The following is a 13,554-nucleotide window of genomic DNA, read 5'->3' as shown; positions in this document are numbered from 1 at the left end:
TTTTTCTCTTTTCTTTAATTCTGATTTTGGTATAACAATTATATTACCTGTCAGAGTATTTTCAAACTCCTACTTTTATTTACCTTATTTGTCTTTTATTACTCAGTTACTTATTTGATCTATTAAAGATCTGGTGGTCACTACAAAGCGAACCCTTAACGCCAAATTTATAAATATCAGTTTAACCAAGCACACGAACCTTACAATACATCAACATTATTTATATGTATATTAAAATAATAAGAAATTCTACAATATAAACCCAAGATTCTCTCAAGAAAAAAAAAGAAAACAAGCAGTTCACCTTATCTTTTTATTTTATCATATACAATAAACAGGCAACCTTTTTGGTTATAAAATTTCCTGATCTCTTCTTTTTATCTTTTATTTTACTTTATACTTCACAGTTTGATCAACTTTAAAAGATCTGGTGGTCACTTCAAACACCTAAACCTATAAAATCTCAAGAAAACTTTCTATATTAACAACAACCCTTACAACTCAATTAAAAGAATAACAATAGTATAAATAACATTATCCTCTACAGCAACAAACCTACACTTTTAGCATCACATTTACTTTTACTTTTATTCTTACAGTAAATTCTTATTGTACCTCTTATATAACTCTTTATTGATTCATAAAAGTCCCTTGAAGTCACACTATACTTCATTGTAACCCTATTTTATCAAGCAAACCTTATTGCTATCTTTATTTGATCTATACAAGATATTGAACCAAATATCATCAAATACTTTATTACAAGGCTACTTTACTATCAAGTACAAACTTATCAGACAACATAACCTTAAGCCATAACAGAACCCACATTTACATTTGGTGGTCACTACGAGGGCTAAAACATTTAAACTTACAAGAAAATCTATACTCAACATCACAAAAGAATACTTTAATTAACAACAAGAAAACTATATTCAAAAACAATTAAAAATATATAAATAAGAAAGCAGATCATAATGGCTTACTTACCTACCGAACATATCGTGTTGGCAAATTACAGCTCAAGCATTACTCAGAGCTATCGTCCGAAATTAATCGAATTTCATGGATATGAAGGTGAAGACTTCAGACACTTTCAGGAATTATTGGAATCTTACTTTGCATTTGCAAACTTAAATAATGATGCAAGAAAGTTAACAATTCTCAAGTCACAATTACGACGCGCAGCAAAAGTCTACTTTGAAAATGAACTTATCAAAAAGAAACCTGATATAACATATGATGAAGCAATGGAAGAATTAAAGAAGCATTATATTACTCCTGAATTAATTCAGAGTTACGAGCTAGAATTTAACGAAATGTATCAAGGAGAACAAGAACATCCGCGTATATTTTTAGCAAGATTAAGAGAAGCAGCAGATTTGGCTAATATTACAAGCAATGCAGTCATAGAAAGTCGCTTCAGAGCTGGATTGCTTAGAGAAATAAAACAATTCTGTATCTAAAGTAGTTCTAGGAACTTTGATGACTGGATTAACCATGCTGAAGGATGGTGGAACGCAAACAGGCCAAGAAAGATTGCTATGGTAGATAATCCTTTCATTCCAAAGAACATTAATCAAGCATTGATTTATCAAGATGACAATGGTTACAACAGAGAGCATACATACAACAATCATCATGTTGAATTAATTGATGCAGATGAGCGATTTGTACAAATGTTACCGGTATCTAATGGTTATACAAACCAGCCCAATGGTACAATGAACCCACATTTACAATATTGTAGCACTAATAGCCATAACTGATTCTTTTTGGACTGCGAGATTAAAGCTTCTCCATTTAACGTTTGGACCTTAAACCAAATGAACTTTAAATGAAATGAACTTTATATCGACCAACCTTATTTTTAACAATATAAAAAGAGCAATGCTTTTGCTAAAAGCTCAATTCATTCAATAAATCATCTACGATTTGAATCACAACCTTTTCCTCTTTATTTTTATCTTTTATTAACTTCTGAATAATCCAATCAAGTGGATTCAGGAACCCTTTTTTTTTATTATTATTATTATTCTTTTTACTTTGTACAACTCAGTATGATCAACTTTACACAATCTGGTGGTCACACATCGAAACTTTATTATAATTTTACCTTTTGAACACTTTGCTACAAACCTCAGGTCTTGCAAAGACTACGAACACACAAACTTCTATTTTTATTACCTTTTGACGTGTTTGATGAGATAATCATTATAATAACTCGAGTATAATCTTACAGTAGAGCATACATTCTACTTTACATTCCTCTATCGCATCTGATAAGAATAACTTATAATAACAACTATAGTAGCTACTAGTATAACAATATTAATATAAGCATAAATAATGTCAGTGACGGCAATAATATAAATAGTAGTCGTAGATTCTCTACCCAAGTAAACTCTCACACAAACTTAATTTAATAATATTCAGCTCTTCTTAAAAGAGTCTAATTCGCAAGTCATCGACTTAATAGCCTTTTTTCAATAACACTAAAGCCGAATACAACACAAAACACTTCGAGAAATCTACTCTATTGCTGCCAAGTCGTTTAAGAAATACAATGATGTACAACTAAGCCAAGAAGACCAGTATCTAGAAATGACAAAGAACACAAACAAGCAGTTTAGTAAGATTGTAGCTTGCATAGAAGAATATGAAAAAGAAAGCAAACCAGTAACATTAAAGAGACTGAAGAAATATGCAGAAGATGGTGCCAAGTACACAGACAAGAAGTTGAAGACAAATGCAGAAGATATTGTTGTGACACCTATTGAACAAGAAAAGACAAGTACTGATTTGTTCTTTGCTGTTCAGCAAAGAGAAAAATATGAAAGTATGTTTAGATGGGCTACTTGTTATGAAGAAGGACAGAAATAAGGCTTGCTTCAAAAGTATGCTTCAGCACTATCGCTAAAGAACACATATCACAACAGACGTCTGTAATGCTGTAGTATAATCTACTATATACCATGCTAAATAAAACGCTCCTTTCTTATTTGTATCATATTATTATTGTGATACTTTGACTTTGAATCAATATGTGCTTAAAATTAAGAGAAATGAATCTCCTTGTAAGCTTCTTAATAAAACCTGAGGGAAGATTCATCAGTCAAAAATAAATTTCACCGTACGTGGCACTGTAAATGGCGCCGTATATGACTGGTTTATCTGAGCAGGTGAGGCAACAGATAATCAAAAATTAAAAAAATAGTAAACTAACCAGATTGTCAAAACTCGTTCTTCTTTATTACTAATAAAAGCTTGGCTATTTATGTTAAAACCACTCAGTACGGGTTACCATAATAATCTTTGTTACTGTATATGTGCATCCGAAACTTCATGGAACCTACTAAAGACTTGAACTATAGTATATTACACGTGTATCAGTTTGTAGTTGTGTAGACTATAATGATGTACATTTCGGATAGACAATGGTTATGGTACACGGCGCTGTACGATTATATGTACGGTGTGCCATGTACGCTGTAACTATCACTTGGCATTGTCTGTTAAAAGAATCTACTATTGTTCCCAATAAAGTGTCTAATTATATTTTGAAGAATATCAATAGGAATATCTAGACTAGCTTCACTTATTTTCTTTACAAGGACACTCTATTCGTGTGTTGTGTGTTGAAATTAAAAAGAACAGTCTAATTTGATAAAGAAGACTCTAGTCTTTATACCTAAAGTCTTTTTATTCAAGTAAGGAAATATCGAATATACGCATACTATTACTTGTTTGTGAACCCTTGTACCCTACATGTACGTGCACTGATCCTACTACATACCCAATACTACGTATATAGCAATCATAAACAACGATTCATGACAACACTTTATATGATACCTAACTGTTCAGAATCTTGTATGAATTAGCTATTCTCATGTAGGATTAGGGCATCATTAAGCACTATACCGCGTTTCATTATTTTATGACAAATATAATCAGAGATTATATTTGTCCAATGACGTTTCTAACAGCTAACTTCTCACAGCACTTTAAAGAAATTTACCATATAGGAGTGCTAATTCGTACAACAGAAAGCAAAATAACTTTTTTATTTTATTGTTTGTCTTTTAACTATTTGGAAACATGTGATGAAGGGTTGGAACTCTAATCTCTTCACACTTAGATATTTGTAAATGTGTAATCTTCTTCAAATACGACAATAAACAATGCCACGATATACAAAACCAAAGAAGTCGTGACAGCAATTCGTGACAATAGGTATACTGTTTTGTTTCTACCACCATACTCGCTTTTTTTAAATTCCATTAAAGAGTATTGGTCAAAGATTAAGGGAAAAGTACGTAAAACGCCTCTTCTCAAGAACAAAATGATTACTGATGGAATTGAAAAGGCAGGCCAAAAAGTTACACCTGAGGATTGTCAAGGTTGGACCCGTCACTCATGAAGATTATTTACAAAGTGTATGAATATGAAAAAAATATAATTTTATGATTAACAAGTAAAGATTTGGTCGGCCCAAATGGGCCGATATAAACTACATTTTTTTTATTGGACAGGCCCCCTCAGTTTACACGACGCGTGTGGTTACTGCAAAGTTTAAGACCTGTATTTATATTTCGTTGAGCTTTTAAATTATTTTTTATATTATTAAACAGGTCTAAATCTCTCAAACAACATCAGTAAAATTAAAGTTCAAACATGCCTCCTGTCAACAAAAAACTTGTTGTCAACGTAAAAGTATCAGTTAGCAAGCGTTTTATCACTGATAATACAGTGAAAACTATATTACTCCGTGAGCACGACTGGAATGAGCCTAAGTTGAGCTTCCAAGGAAAGACGATTGCACGATCTGAGGAAAATGGTAAGGTGATGTACAATATACTGTTGGATGAAGCAAATGGCCACATCCTCAAGCTTAGTGAAGGCGCTATAAAGTATGTCGGCACTCTTTCAACTCCTGTAGCTTAGGAAATTGTTGTCGACACCAATGTAGTCGAAGCTGAAGACTTGTTGGAAGATGCAGTGGATGAAGATTACAGTACCACCCAACCCTGACAACTTTAGTTGATAAATTATCTTTGGTTAATTTATCAACTAAGGTTAACTTGTCAACAACCGTTGAAATCAAGAAAAGAAAAAGCCAACAAACTAAAAAAAAAAGTATAAAAGTCCAAGACTCTCTCTCAAAAAAAAAAAAGAAGCTCAAGCAATTCACCTTACCTTTTTATTTTACTTTGTCTTTCACAATAAACAGGCAGCCCTTTGTAATAAAAATTCTTGATCTCTTTTCTTTTTCTTACCTTTACCTTTATACTTCTTATATTTGATCTTAAATACAAGATCTGGTGGTCATTTCAAGCACCTATATTGATGAGAAACGGACAAAGCAGGAATGCAAATATAAGAAAATGTGTCACATACATCATTTTGAGCATATTAGGTAATTTTTTATTATTTTTTTGTCCTTCTATGAGGAGTCATAAAGACATCAGCGAGCTGCATGTCGGGGGTACATTGTCTTGGGCTGCTATCTTCTTCACATGTCTCAATCAAAGAATACTTTCTTTTGTTACAATGTAAAGACTGGATGACTTTAGCAGACAATACCAGCAGATGTTTCTTCCATAAATACAAATACTTGAGCGTATTTCGTAAGCTGCCCAGGTCGTAAACATCCGTTGGTATACTGAGGGAGCATACTTTCTGGGTTACGATGACTTCTTTGCACCAGAACATTTGGGTCATGTAACCGTTAGTGCCAACGAAGTCCACAGAAAGAACTTGGTTATCAAAAGCATTCGTGAAACAGTTTAAGCTGTTCAGAATACAAACGTTTACCCTTGCATTCTTACTTTGTTGGTGAATGATGTCCGTGTTGTTTGCATCGTCCTTTTTGAACTCGATGCTACATAATTCAGCACTAGTATCTAGGCGGCTACACTTGATGAGTAGGTCTATTCTTCTGCCAAACTTTGTCATTTCTTCATCAACTTCCTTCAAGCTACTTCGTAAACAGTCTCTTGTAGATGCACAAATACTTTCGCCATCAGACATGATGAGCTCGGCGTCATCCAAAATTATCTCAAGTAAACTCTCAAACTTTCTCAAGTATGTATACTCAGATTTAGGAGAAGCACTCTTCCAAAGCGAAAGTCTTTCACGCTAGATAAAAGAAAAAAAAAAGGTAAAGATAAGTATATCTTCATGAATGTGATTTACCACAACAACAAAACTTACATTGTCTCGACAGCGTTCAAAATTTGGTACTTTGTTGAATTTTTGCTAGGCTCTTTGTATTTCAATTCGTCTATAAGAGAAAGAAGACTGTCTTTATTGTTACTGATTGAGTAAGGCATCAGTCTATCAAGTGCTTCATCAATAAGCGAATTTGTGCCGTCATCAAAGAAGAGATCATCCTTCTTCTGTTTCCTTGTTTGGTTTATTACTTGAATTTCTTCAGTAGGAAGGATATCTTGATATATGTTACTTAGATATGGATTAACATTGTTGTATTCAGCTTTAGTGTTATTGAAAAAAGGCTATTAAGTCGATGACTTGCGAATTAGACTCTTTTAAGAAGAGCTGAATATTATTAAATTAAGTTTGTGTGAGAGTTTACTTGGGTAGAGAATCTACGACTACTATTTATATTATTGCCGTCACTGACATTATTTATGCTTATATTAATATTGTTATACTAGTAGCTACTATAGTTGTTATTATAAGTTATTCTTATCAGATGCGATAGAGGAATGTAAAGTAGAATGTATGCTCTACTGTAAGATTATACTCGAGTTATTATAATGATTATCTCATCAAACACGTCAAACATAGTTGAGAATTTGAGAAAGCGAGAGCTTGGCTAGTTCAATAGATATAGGGTCTATGTTCTCTTGGAGCAGTATTGAATGAACCTTTCTATAGAGAAGACTTTTGATACGGCTCTTACGGTTGTTGCAGTTGCTATCTTTAATAGAAATATTTATGACTTCAACTGTATGCTTTAAGTCTAAAAGTTTTGCTATGGCCATATTTCTAATTTTGCTTGTATAACCTCCGCTATTTTCTTCTTCGTTCTCAAGTTCCACTTCTTCCTCGTCTTCATTGTTATCATTTCCACCGTTCAGTTCTTCTTCTTCATCTTCTTCTGCATCCCATTTATCATCGTCGCCTTCAATATCCACTTCTTCCTCTTCCGACTCGTTGACATCATTTAGTAATGTGGCTGATCTTTGGGCTTGATTGCCTATAGCTGTACTTGATGCAGCTGACACCTGGGCACTGGCTTCTTTCTAAGAGCACCAATGCTAGTTAGAAAAGCAACTCAATATAATATTTGTTGTGTTTCTTTATCAGTGCTTTTACTTGTATAAACATTCTTTTGAAAGTATCCGATGTTTTTGTTGCTCTATTTTGATTTGGTTATTAACTTTAGAATAAGTAAGTTATTCATAAGCAAATAGTTACTTGGGTACAGTTGGAGTTTTGGGTCTTTCAACCACAGCAGTATTGCTGTAGAAACGTATCCTTGTATTCTGTAGATCAAGACTGTGGTTAAAAGGAACATGCACAGATCTTTTGATGATTTCCTGCTCTTTCGTGGTGGAAAATTTGGTAAAAGAAGGTCTGACGGCTTTGCAGAGATGCTCTTTTTTGATAAAGTTGTACTGTGGATTTTTCATTTTGTTTGATATTGTGGTAATAAACAGTAGAATTAGCACGCCCAAAGAATAAATCCAATAGTTAGATCCCCGATGACAGTCCCTTAGACAACATGGCGTTGTTAAGAATGTAGAAAACAGAGCAGTCAGGATCTAATCAGCCACAAGTAAATTCATGAAGCATGTAGATGCAAGTTATGCAATAGACTTTCAAATCATTGACTATAAATACCCTTTGAACGACAGCCTTATATTATCGAATAAAAGAGTCCTAAAAGTATTGGCCTGTCTTTTTGATAATGTAAAATAAGGAGTCCTTATGGCATTTATTGTTGTAGCAGTAGTTGTGATAGACAGAAAGTACAATGGAACTTTTTATGTTTCTTTTACTTGGAAAAATAAAGGTGAAAATATTAAGAATGATACACTCCTTGTTATGTAATGGTTTAGAGGCACAAGGCAAAGGCAAAACAAGTGCTCTTTGAGACTGATCTTTATTCTGAGATAAAGACAGAAGGATCATACAATTAAATAAAGGATCTACTATTTATAATTGCTATCAAATGGCTGGTAGCCACTATTCTAAGCGTGGATTATAATTACTGAGGATGTGATTGACTAACGGTTCCTGGGTTCATAAAGAGGACTTTTAATTCGTTCCTGACGCTGATCTTATTGGCCATTCTTATGTTGCATGAATTTGCTCTATTCATACTGACTACAGTCGTTTATCTCAATGCCAGTCATCAATAAACGATCGCGCAAAAAAACAGTTTAAATTTCTCTGAAAAATTTACTTCATGTACTGCAAACACAAATGAAAAAGGAAGCTTCAGAACCTTTGTAATAAGATGATAGACATTTAAAATTTATTTGATGAAAATATTATTTAATAGCTTGTATGTCCTCCTTTGGCATCAATAGCTGTCTGACGTCTGGAGTGCATAATTGCAACAAGCTTCTCTGTCAGTTAAGTGACAGCATTTTTCACTTATCATGAAGGACACCTTCGAGCTGCCCTACATTGTGTATCTGGCGTCTTCTCTTATAAACACGCTGCTCGAGGGCCCACCACAGATACTCGATTGGATTCAAGTCAGGGCTTTGATTTGGCCAGTTGTTACATAGCAAAAAAAGACTGATTTTTAATCAGGAAAAGTTAAGAAGTTAAGCTTAACATCCTATAAGGAAGTTGATTTTTGAACTAGTGGATTTCCAAACCTACGCGGAAGGTATAATGTATTGAATAACAAAAATGATCTTTATGCAAAAATCATTGTTTTATTACCTCTTAGAGGCTTACTATAATTCATTTCAATATAAAATCAAAAACCTTTTGATCATGAGTTTTGTATCTATTTGAATTTGCTGTAATGATGGTTGTATGCTTAGTGGAAAGTAGGAAAGGACGAAAGAACTGAAAATAAGAAACTAAATGATTTAATTAATTAGAATAAGAGAAGTGACGTTAAGGTATAAAGCTGATTAAGAGCGGATAACGGTATTTACACAGTTAAAGGAGTGTAGGGGATATATAAATAAATAAACTATTGTTGTTGTTGCAGTTTTCTGATTTTTCGACGTCCTCATTTACAAGCACAGTTACATGAACTCAAGGTTTTTGCTCTTCTTCTTTCGTTAATAATAATGGCATTGATTTACATTTATTATATATTAGCTGCTTCATTTCATCTCTTTTTAGTTTATTTAACTCGTGTTTTTGGCCTAGCATAGTTTACAGGTGAAAGCCTTTTTATTCAAAAAATAATCAAGCTGTTCTCTTTCTAAGAAGACACTCGTTCTATTACTTAAAAAAGGATTGCTGTCTTGTTAACTCATTGATGGGTATACTTACATGTTTGCCTACGATCATTCTAATATCTAATTAATTATATCGTAAAGACATTTGGTTAATCATTTATTTGAAGCATGTAAAGTATATTGATGTATCCTTTTTCTCGTTAATCAAACTCTTAAATAGCAATATTAATACTATTATAGTCATATTACTACGTCGCTCAAACTAGGATGTGTTGTTTACGGTTGCATATTATAGAATGTAAGTGACAGAAGTCTGCTAAAGTATGTACACATGTCAGTAAACTAATCAGTAGCTAACCGTTCTTTATTATTCTAGACTACTGTTTTTACTCTTAGTGCCATGACAAAGCAAGTCACTGGAACTTATATTGCTCTTCATTTATCGTTATACCTGCATTTTTTATTCATTCATTACTCTCTTTTATGACTGTAACATATGGATAATAATGTTAAAGATATCTATTCTATCATTATAATATTACGCAGTAATAAAAACCTAAAGCTATATTGAAACCATGTCTATTTTACTCATTATATCCATGTATGAAAGAGCTATGAATAGCAAGATTTGAAATTTAAATACTTTCTAATTCTATTAATGTTTTTGTAACCCGTTTAGCCAATCATACTAAGAGATTGACTTACGTCGCATTATTGACTTTTCTTATTACAGAACTTAACTTTTTTTTGCTGTGACAAAGCCCTTGATTTGTGAGGGCTACTGTGACTTAATTTCTGCTTTTGTCATTTTCGGGGCTAAAGCAAAGGAATGGTCATTAGTTTAAATCATTATATCTTCGCTTGCTGGAGATTTAGTTGATTCACTTTTCTTCCTTGTAAGCAACTGAAACTACGAATGGACACACTTACGACAAACTACCTACATTCTTGAAGAAACTACCGCTGACATTTCGTCGGACTCATTAAGGCAATATGTATAATAAGACATAGTTCTTCTTTTGACCTTATTGTATTCAGTTTAAAGAATAGTTCTCAGTAACTCTTGCCTTACAAAACTTGGCACATTAGCCTCTGATCAGCAACGTAGGAATCTCTTATTTATCGAAGGCTGTGGTGCTCCTTGTTTCGCAAATAAGAGTAGCATTGTTGTCACGCTAATGCACCTGTGACTACCCCCTCTGCGTCCTTAGTGAAAGCATGGTTGGAACTCCTCCAGTTTTCCTTAAGACTGTGTGAGTAGTGTAGTTGCTGATTGGACTTTTCTCTCTTGTCGCAAGGTAACTTTTTTTTTCTTTTACTCTACTTCATTTGACACTAGTAGGATCATACAGAATTCTCCTCGAATGGATCTTTCGCTAGTTCTATATTCGCTTCTGTTCCTGAGTGGACTAGCGGTCATTGCCAAAACTCAAAAAAATATCTACATCTAGGCTCGAAAAGGCCACAGCTTCCTTGTGAAACTCAAGTCTGGCTTAATAACCAACTGCAGTGTTTAAATTTTTTATTAAACATGAACTACTTTTTCAATCCTTCAATGCATAAAAGCTTTCGAAAACCAAATAAATATAAACCGCATGAAGATTTACAAACTTTTCCTGCAAAGAAAATTATGTTCAGTCATAATACTAGCTAACATCAGATCAAATGTTATCAGATATGATATGTCCCTAGAAAGTCATTATGACAAGCTATTATAGATGCTTATACTGTCTTCCCGGAAAATAAATTCGCCTGTGATCGAAAATAAATGCGCCTAATGGTGAGAACAAAAATTCATATTGTATGAAATGTAGATTCAAGATCTAACTGTCCAAGCCTTGCTGCCTTGGTTTGAGCTTCCTTTAGTTGTTTAACGTACAGTGTCATGTCGAGCATGGTTTGATTTCTGAAGCTACTGTTGTTTTCGAAAGTAAATTCTACGTCGCTACGTTGTAAGGCGCCTGTATCAGAATGTAGACGGAGCATTACCGCAATACAGAGTAGCAGGATCATCTTGTCTTGTAGCTGAGTGAGAGACAGTGAGTTATTATCTTGAAAATGGCAAACTAGGTATTATAACAATATATCAAGGCCTCAAGTGGATTTTTCTTGAATAAGTTGCTGATTTGCTAATGGTTCTTTATCCTTGTGTATGGCCTTGAAAACAGATACAATAAATGATCCCATCATGTTCAAGTAATGGCATGAATAATGTTGTTGAGCGACTAGAAACTGTAATACACTCTTGGGTTCGTATTCTCGAGGGTTAACGGGAGGGTGCCGTTGTTGGCACCATTTTGCCCATAGACTCCATCCTCTGTTGTATAGCTGGTATGTATGTATTAGGCAGACTGTTTATAAAATGAACTAAACAACCGTCATGCAGTTGCACTGCGTTGCCTCTTATGATACAGTTTTACGAAATTTGACTTTTTAATGCATATTTATTTTATTAATTAAATTACATTAAATGCCTTATTCAGTTGTAGCTTTGAAGCGATAGACTTTTTCATCACCCTTGAATGGGACACCTAATTCAAGAAGCTTGACAAATGCAGCAGTGAAATCTTCAAAGAACTTTTGTTCATCCTTAGCATACAAATCGAAATACTTTTTGAATTCCTTGTCATTATACATGGATATTTCAGCAGGTAACATCATCACATCTGTATTGTTTTCATCGACCCATTGCCATCCACCATGAGGTAAAGTCTTTTTGATCCATTTGCGACCAGAAATAGCCTTAAAGTATTCATTGGAGAAAATGGTTGGGGCTTCTTGCCATGGTCCATCAAATCCACTGCGCTCAGGATGGCAACGACCTAAAGCATGTGCACCAGTTAAAGCAACAATTTCTTGATCATTAAAACCCTGAATACATCAAGGTTAGAAACCGGGTAAAGGTCATGGATTGTGTAACTTCATTTACCATTCTGTAAAAGATATCACGGATATGGTCTTCTTTCTTTGTAGCGTCAGGGAGACGACCATCAGGTGTGCAGCTTTTTGCTTCGAAAGCATCTTGACGACCAGGTCTCCAAGGAATAGTAGGACCACCCTTTTAAGTAATCAGTATACACATACCTTCTTTTTTATATTGTTTCCTTACCAATTCTTGAATAGCGCATACACCTGCTAATGTCCAAAGATCACCATAGCTGATCTCTGGGTGTTTTTGGTGAATCTTTTCTAGTAAATCTCTGGCGATAGCTAAGCCATTGTTAGCAGCATGAGCAGATTCAGGCTCAAATCCTTTTCATGAAATATTAATAATTTTAAAAAAAATATTATTTTATAATAATAACTCACTCATTGTAGCACCGTTACTTCCACCAGTCTTGGTTTCTTTATCATAAGTACCAGAAGCGTGCCAAGCAAGGCGGACAAGAACAGGACCATATGAACCATCGTCGTAACTATTACTGAATAAGCACTTTTTTTTTTTTTTTCCCATAGATTTTTGTACTCACTCTGGGTTCTCGTCCAGCATTTCAGCAATCTCTTTGTAAATCTTTTCGTAATCAATATCTTTCTTTGTAGTTGTTACTGGGATAGTCTTTGTTTTGATTGCTTGGGCTGATGTATAGTAATAACCACCAATACCACCAAGTGTAGCTAAAGCTTTGGGAGGTTGTCAGTAACACATTATTTACATGCGATAAGAGGATACTTACTTAAAAACGCGAGTCTACCGGAGCTGCTCTTTTTTGGTGTTGCAGATGATGTGTATCCTCGTTGGTGCATTAACGATGCACGTACAGCTCCAACGCGGCTTACATTTGCAGTCAAGACAGAGGTAGATGCAGCTATAGGGCGTGAGGCTGTGCGTGATGAGATGTTTTTCAAGAGAGAGGAGGAGATGGAATTCATTGTAAGAAAAAGGCTGAGAGAAAAGTTCAAATCAATGTGTGAAATGGCTCTTTATAAATACCCGCTTTTGTGCCTGAATTTTAAAAAAAAAACTTTGTAATTTATCATCCAATGAGATTATGCTTACTAACTTATTCAGTAAGAGCTCGTTACTGCTCTGATTGGCTGTAATAGTAAATGGACTACTTTGATTTGTCAGACAGGATTTATAATTCATTTGAAATGGTGATAAGCAAAGATAAGTTAAGTAGTAGTTAATGTACTTCTTATACAAGATCTGAAT

At 34.0% G+C, this 13,554-nt stretch overlaps 5 protein-coding genes across 5 annotated transcripts; 3 read left to right on the top strand and 2 right to left on the bottom strand.

Annotated features, from left to right (window-relative positions):
• Window positions 1–977: 977 nt before the first annotated feature.
• Window positions 978–1,466, top strand: RHIMIDRAFT_240137 (uncharacterized protein; the record flags this gene model as incomplete). Its single annotated transcript, XM_023609318.1, has 1 exon — window positions 978–1,466. The coding sequence occupies one exon, from the start codon at window positions 978–980 to the stop codon at window positions 1,464–1,466; it is 489 nt and encodes a 162-aa protein (XP_023463737.1).
• RHIMIDRAFT_293973 (uncharacterized protein) lies at window positions 1,069–2,883 on the top strand (the record flags this gene model as incomplete). Its single annotated transcript, XM_023614041.1, has 2 exons — window positions 1,069–1,719; window positions 2,528–2,883. The coding sequence occupies exons 1-2, from the start codon at window positions 1,545–1,547 to the stop codon at window positions 2,881–2,883; spliced, it is 531 nt and encodes a 176-aa protein (XP_023463736.1). The 5' UTR covers window positions 1,069–1,544.
• A 1,794-nt stretch (window positions 2,884–4,677) lies between these two features.
• On the top strand, window positions 4,678–5,034 carry RHIMIDRAFT_240135 (uncharacterized protein; the record flags this gene model as incomplete). The annotated part of the gene is made up of 2 exons (XM_023609317.1): window positions 4,678–4,897; window positions 4,973–5,034. 2 exons carry the CDS (start codon window positions 4,678–4,680, stop codon window positions 5,032–5,034), a joined length of 282 nt encoding a protein of 93 aa, XP_023463735.1.
• A 396-nt stretch (window positions 5,035–5,430) lies between these two features.
• On the bottom strand, window positions 5,431–7,661 carry RHIMIDRAFT_245706 (uncharacterized protein; the record flags this gene model as incomplete). Its single annotated transcript, XM_023610235.1, has 5 exons — window positions 5,431–6,133; window positions 6,217–6,401; window positions 6,810–7,271; window positions 7,345–7,387; window positions 7,447–7,661. 5 exons carry the CDS (start codon window positions 7,659–7,661, stop codon window positions 5,431–5,433), a joined length of 1,608 nt encoding a protein of 535 aa, XP_023463734.1.
• Window positions 7,662–11,796: 4,135 nt separating this feature from the next.
• RHIMIDRAFT_315099 (heme peroxidase) lies at window positions 11,797–13,372 on the bottom strand. Its single transcript, XM_023614975.1, has 6 exons — window positions 13,076–13,372; window positions 12,872–13,022; window positions 12,711–12,817; window positions 12,511–12,653; window positions 12,331–12,459; window positions 11,797–12,272 (listed from the first exon to the last, which is right to left on the bottom strand). The coding sequence occupies exons 1-6, from the start codon at window positions 13,269–13,271 to the stop codon at window positions 11,877–11,879; spliced, it is 1,122 nt and encodes a 373-aa protein (XP_023463733.1). The 5' UTR covers window positions 13,272–13,372; the 3' UTR covers window positions 11,797–11,876.
• Between the last annotated feature and the right edge of the window lie 182 nt (window positions 13,373–13,554).

Source organism: Rhizopus microsporus, assembly GCF_002708625.1.
Source record: "Rhizopus microsporus ATCC 52813 unplaced genomic scaffold scaffold_15, whole genome shotgun sequence".
Taxonomy (NCBI): domain Eukaryota; kingdom Fungi; phylum Mucoromycota; class Mucoromycetes; order Mucorales; family Rhizopodaceae; genus Rhizopus; species Rhizopus microsporus.
This window is presented reverse-complemented; position numbering and strand designations above follow the sequence as displayed.

What these genes read in the sequence shown, in the direction of transcription:
- RHIMIDRAFT_315099 (XM_023614975.1), bottom strand. Translation starts at nt 13,271, where the DNA reads ATGAATTCCATCTCCTCCTCTCTCTTGAAAAACATCTCATCACGCACA. An exon ending in CGGTAGACTCGCGTTTTTAA is followed by an intron (nt 13,023 to 13,075) that starts GTAAGTATCCTC and finishes AACCTCCCAAAG; the next exon opens with CTTTAGCTACACTTGGTGGT. An exon ending in GTGATATCTTTTACAGAATG is followed by an intron (nt 12,273 to 12,330) that starts GTAAATGAAGTT and finishes TGATGTATTCAG; the next exon opens with GGTTTTAATGATCAAGAAAT.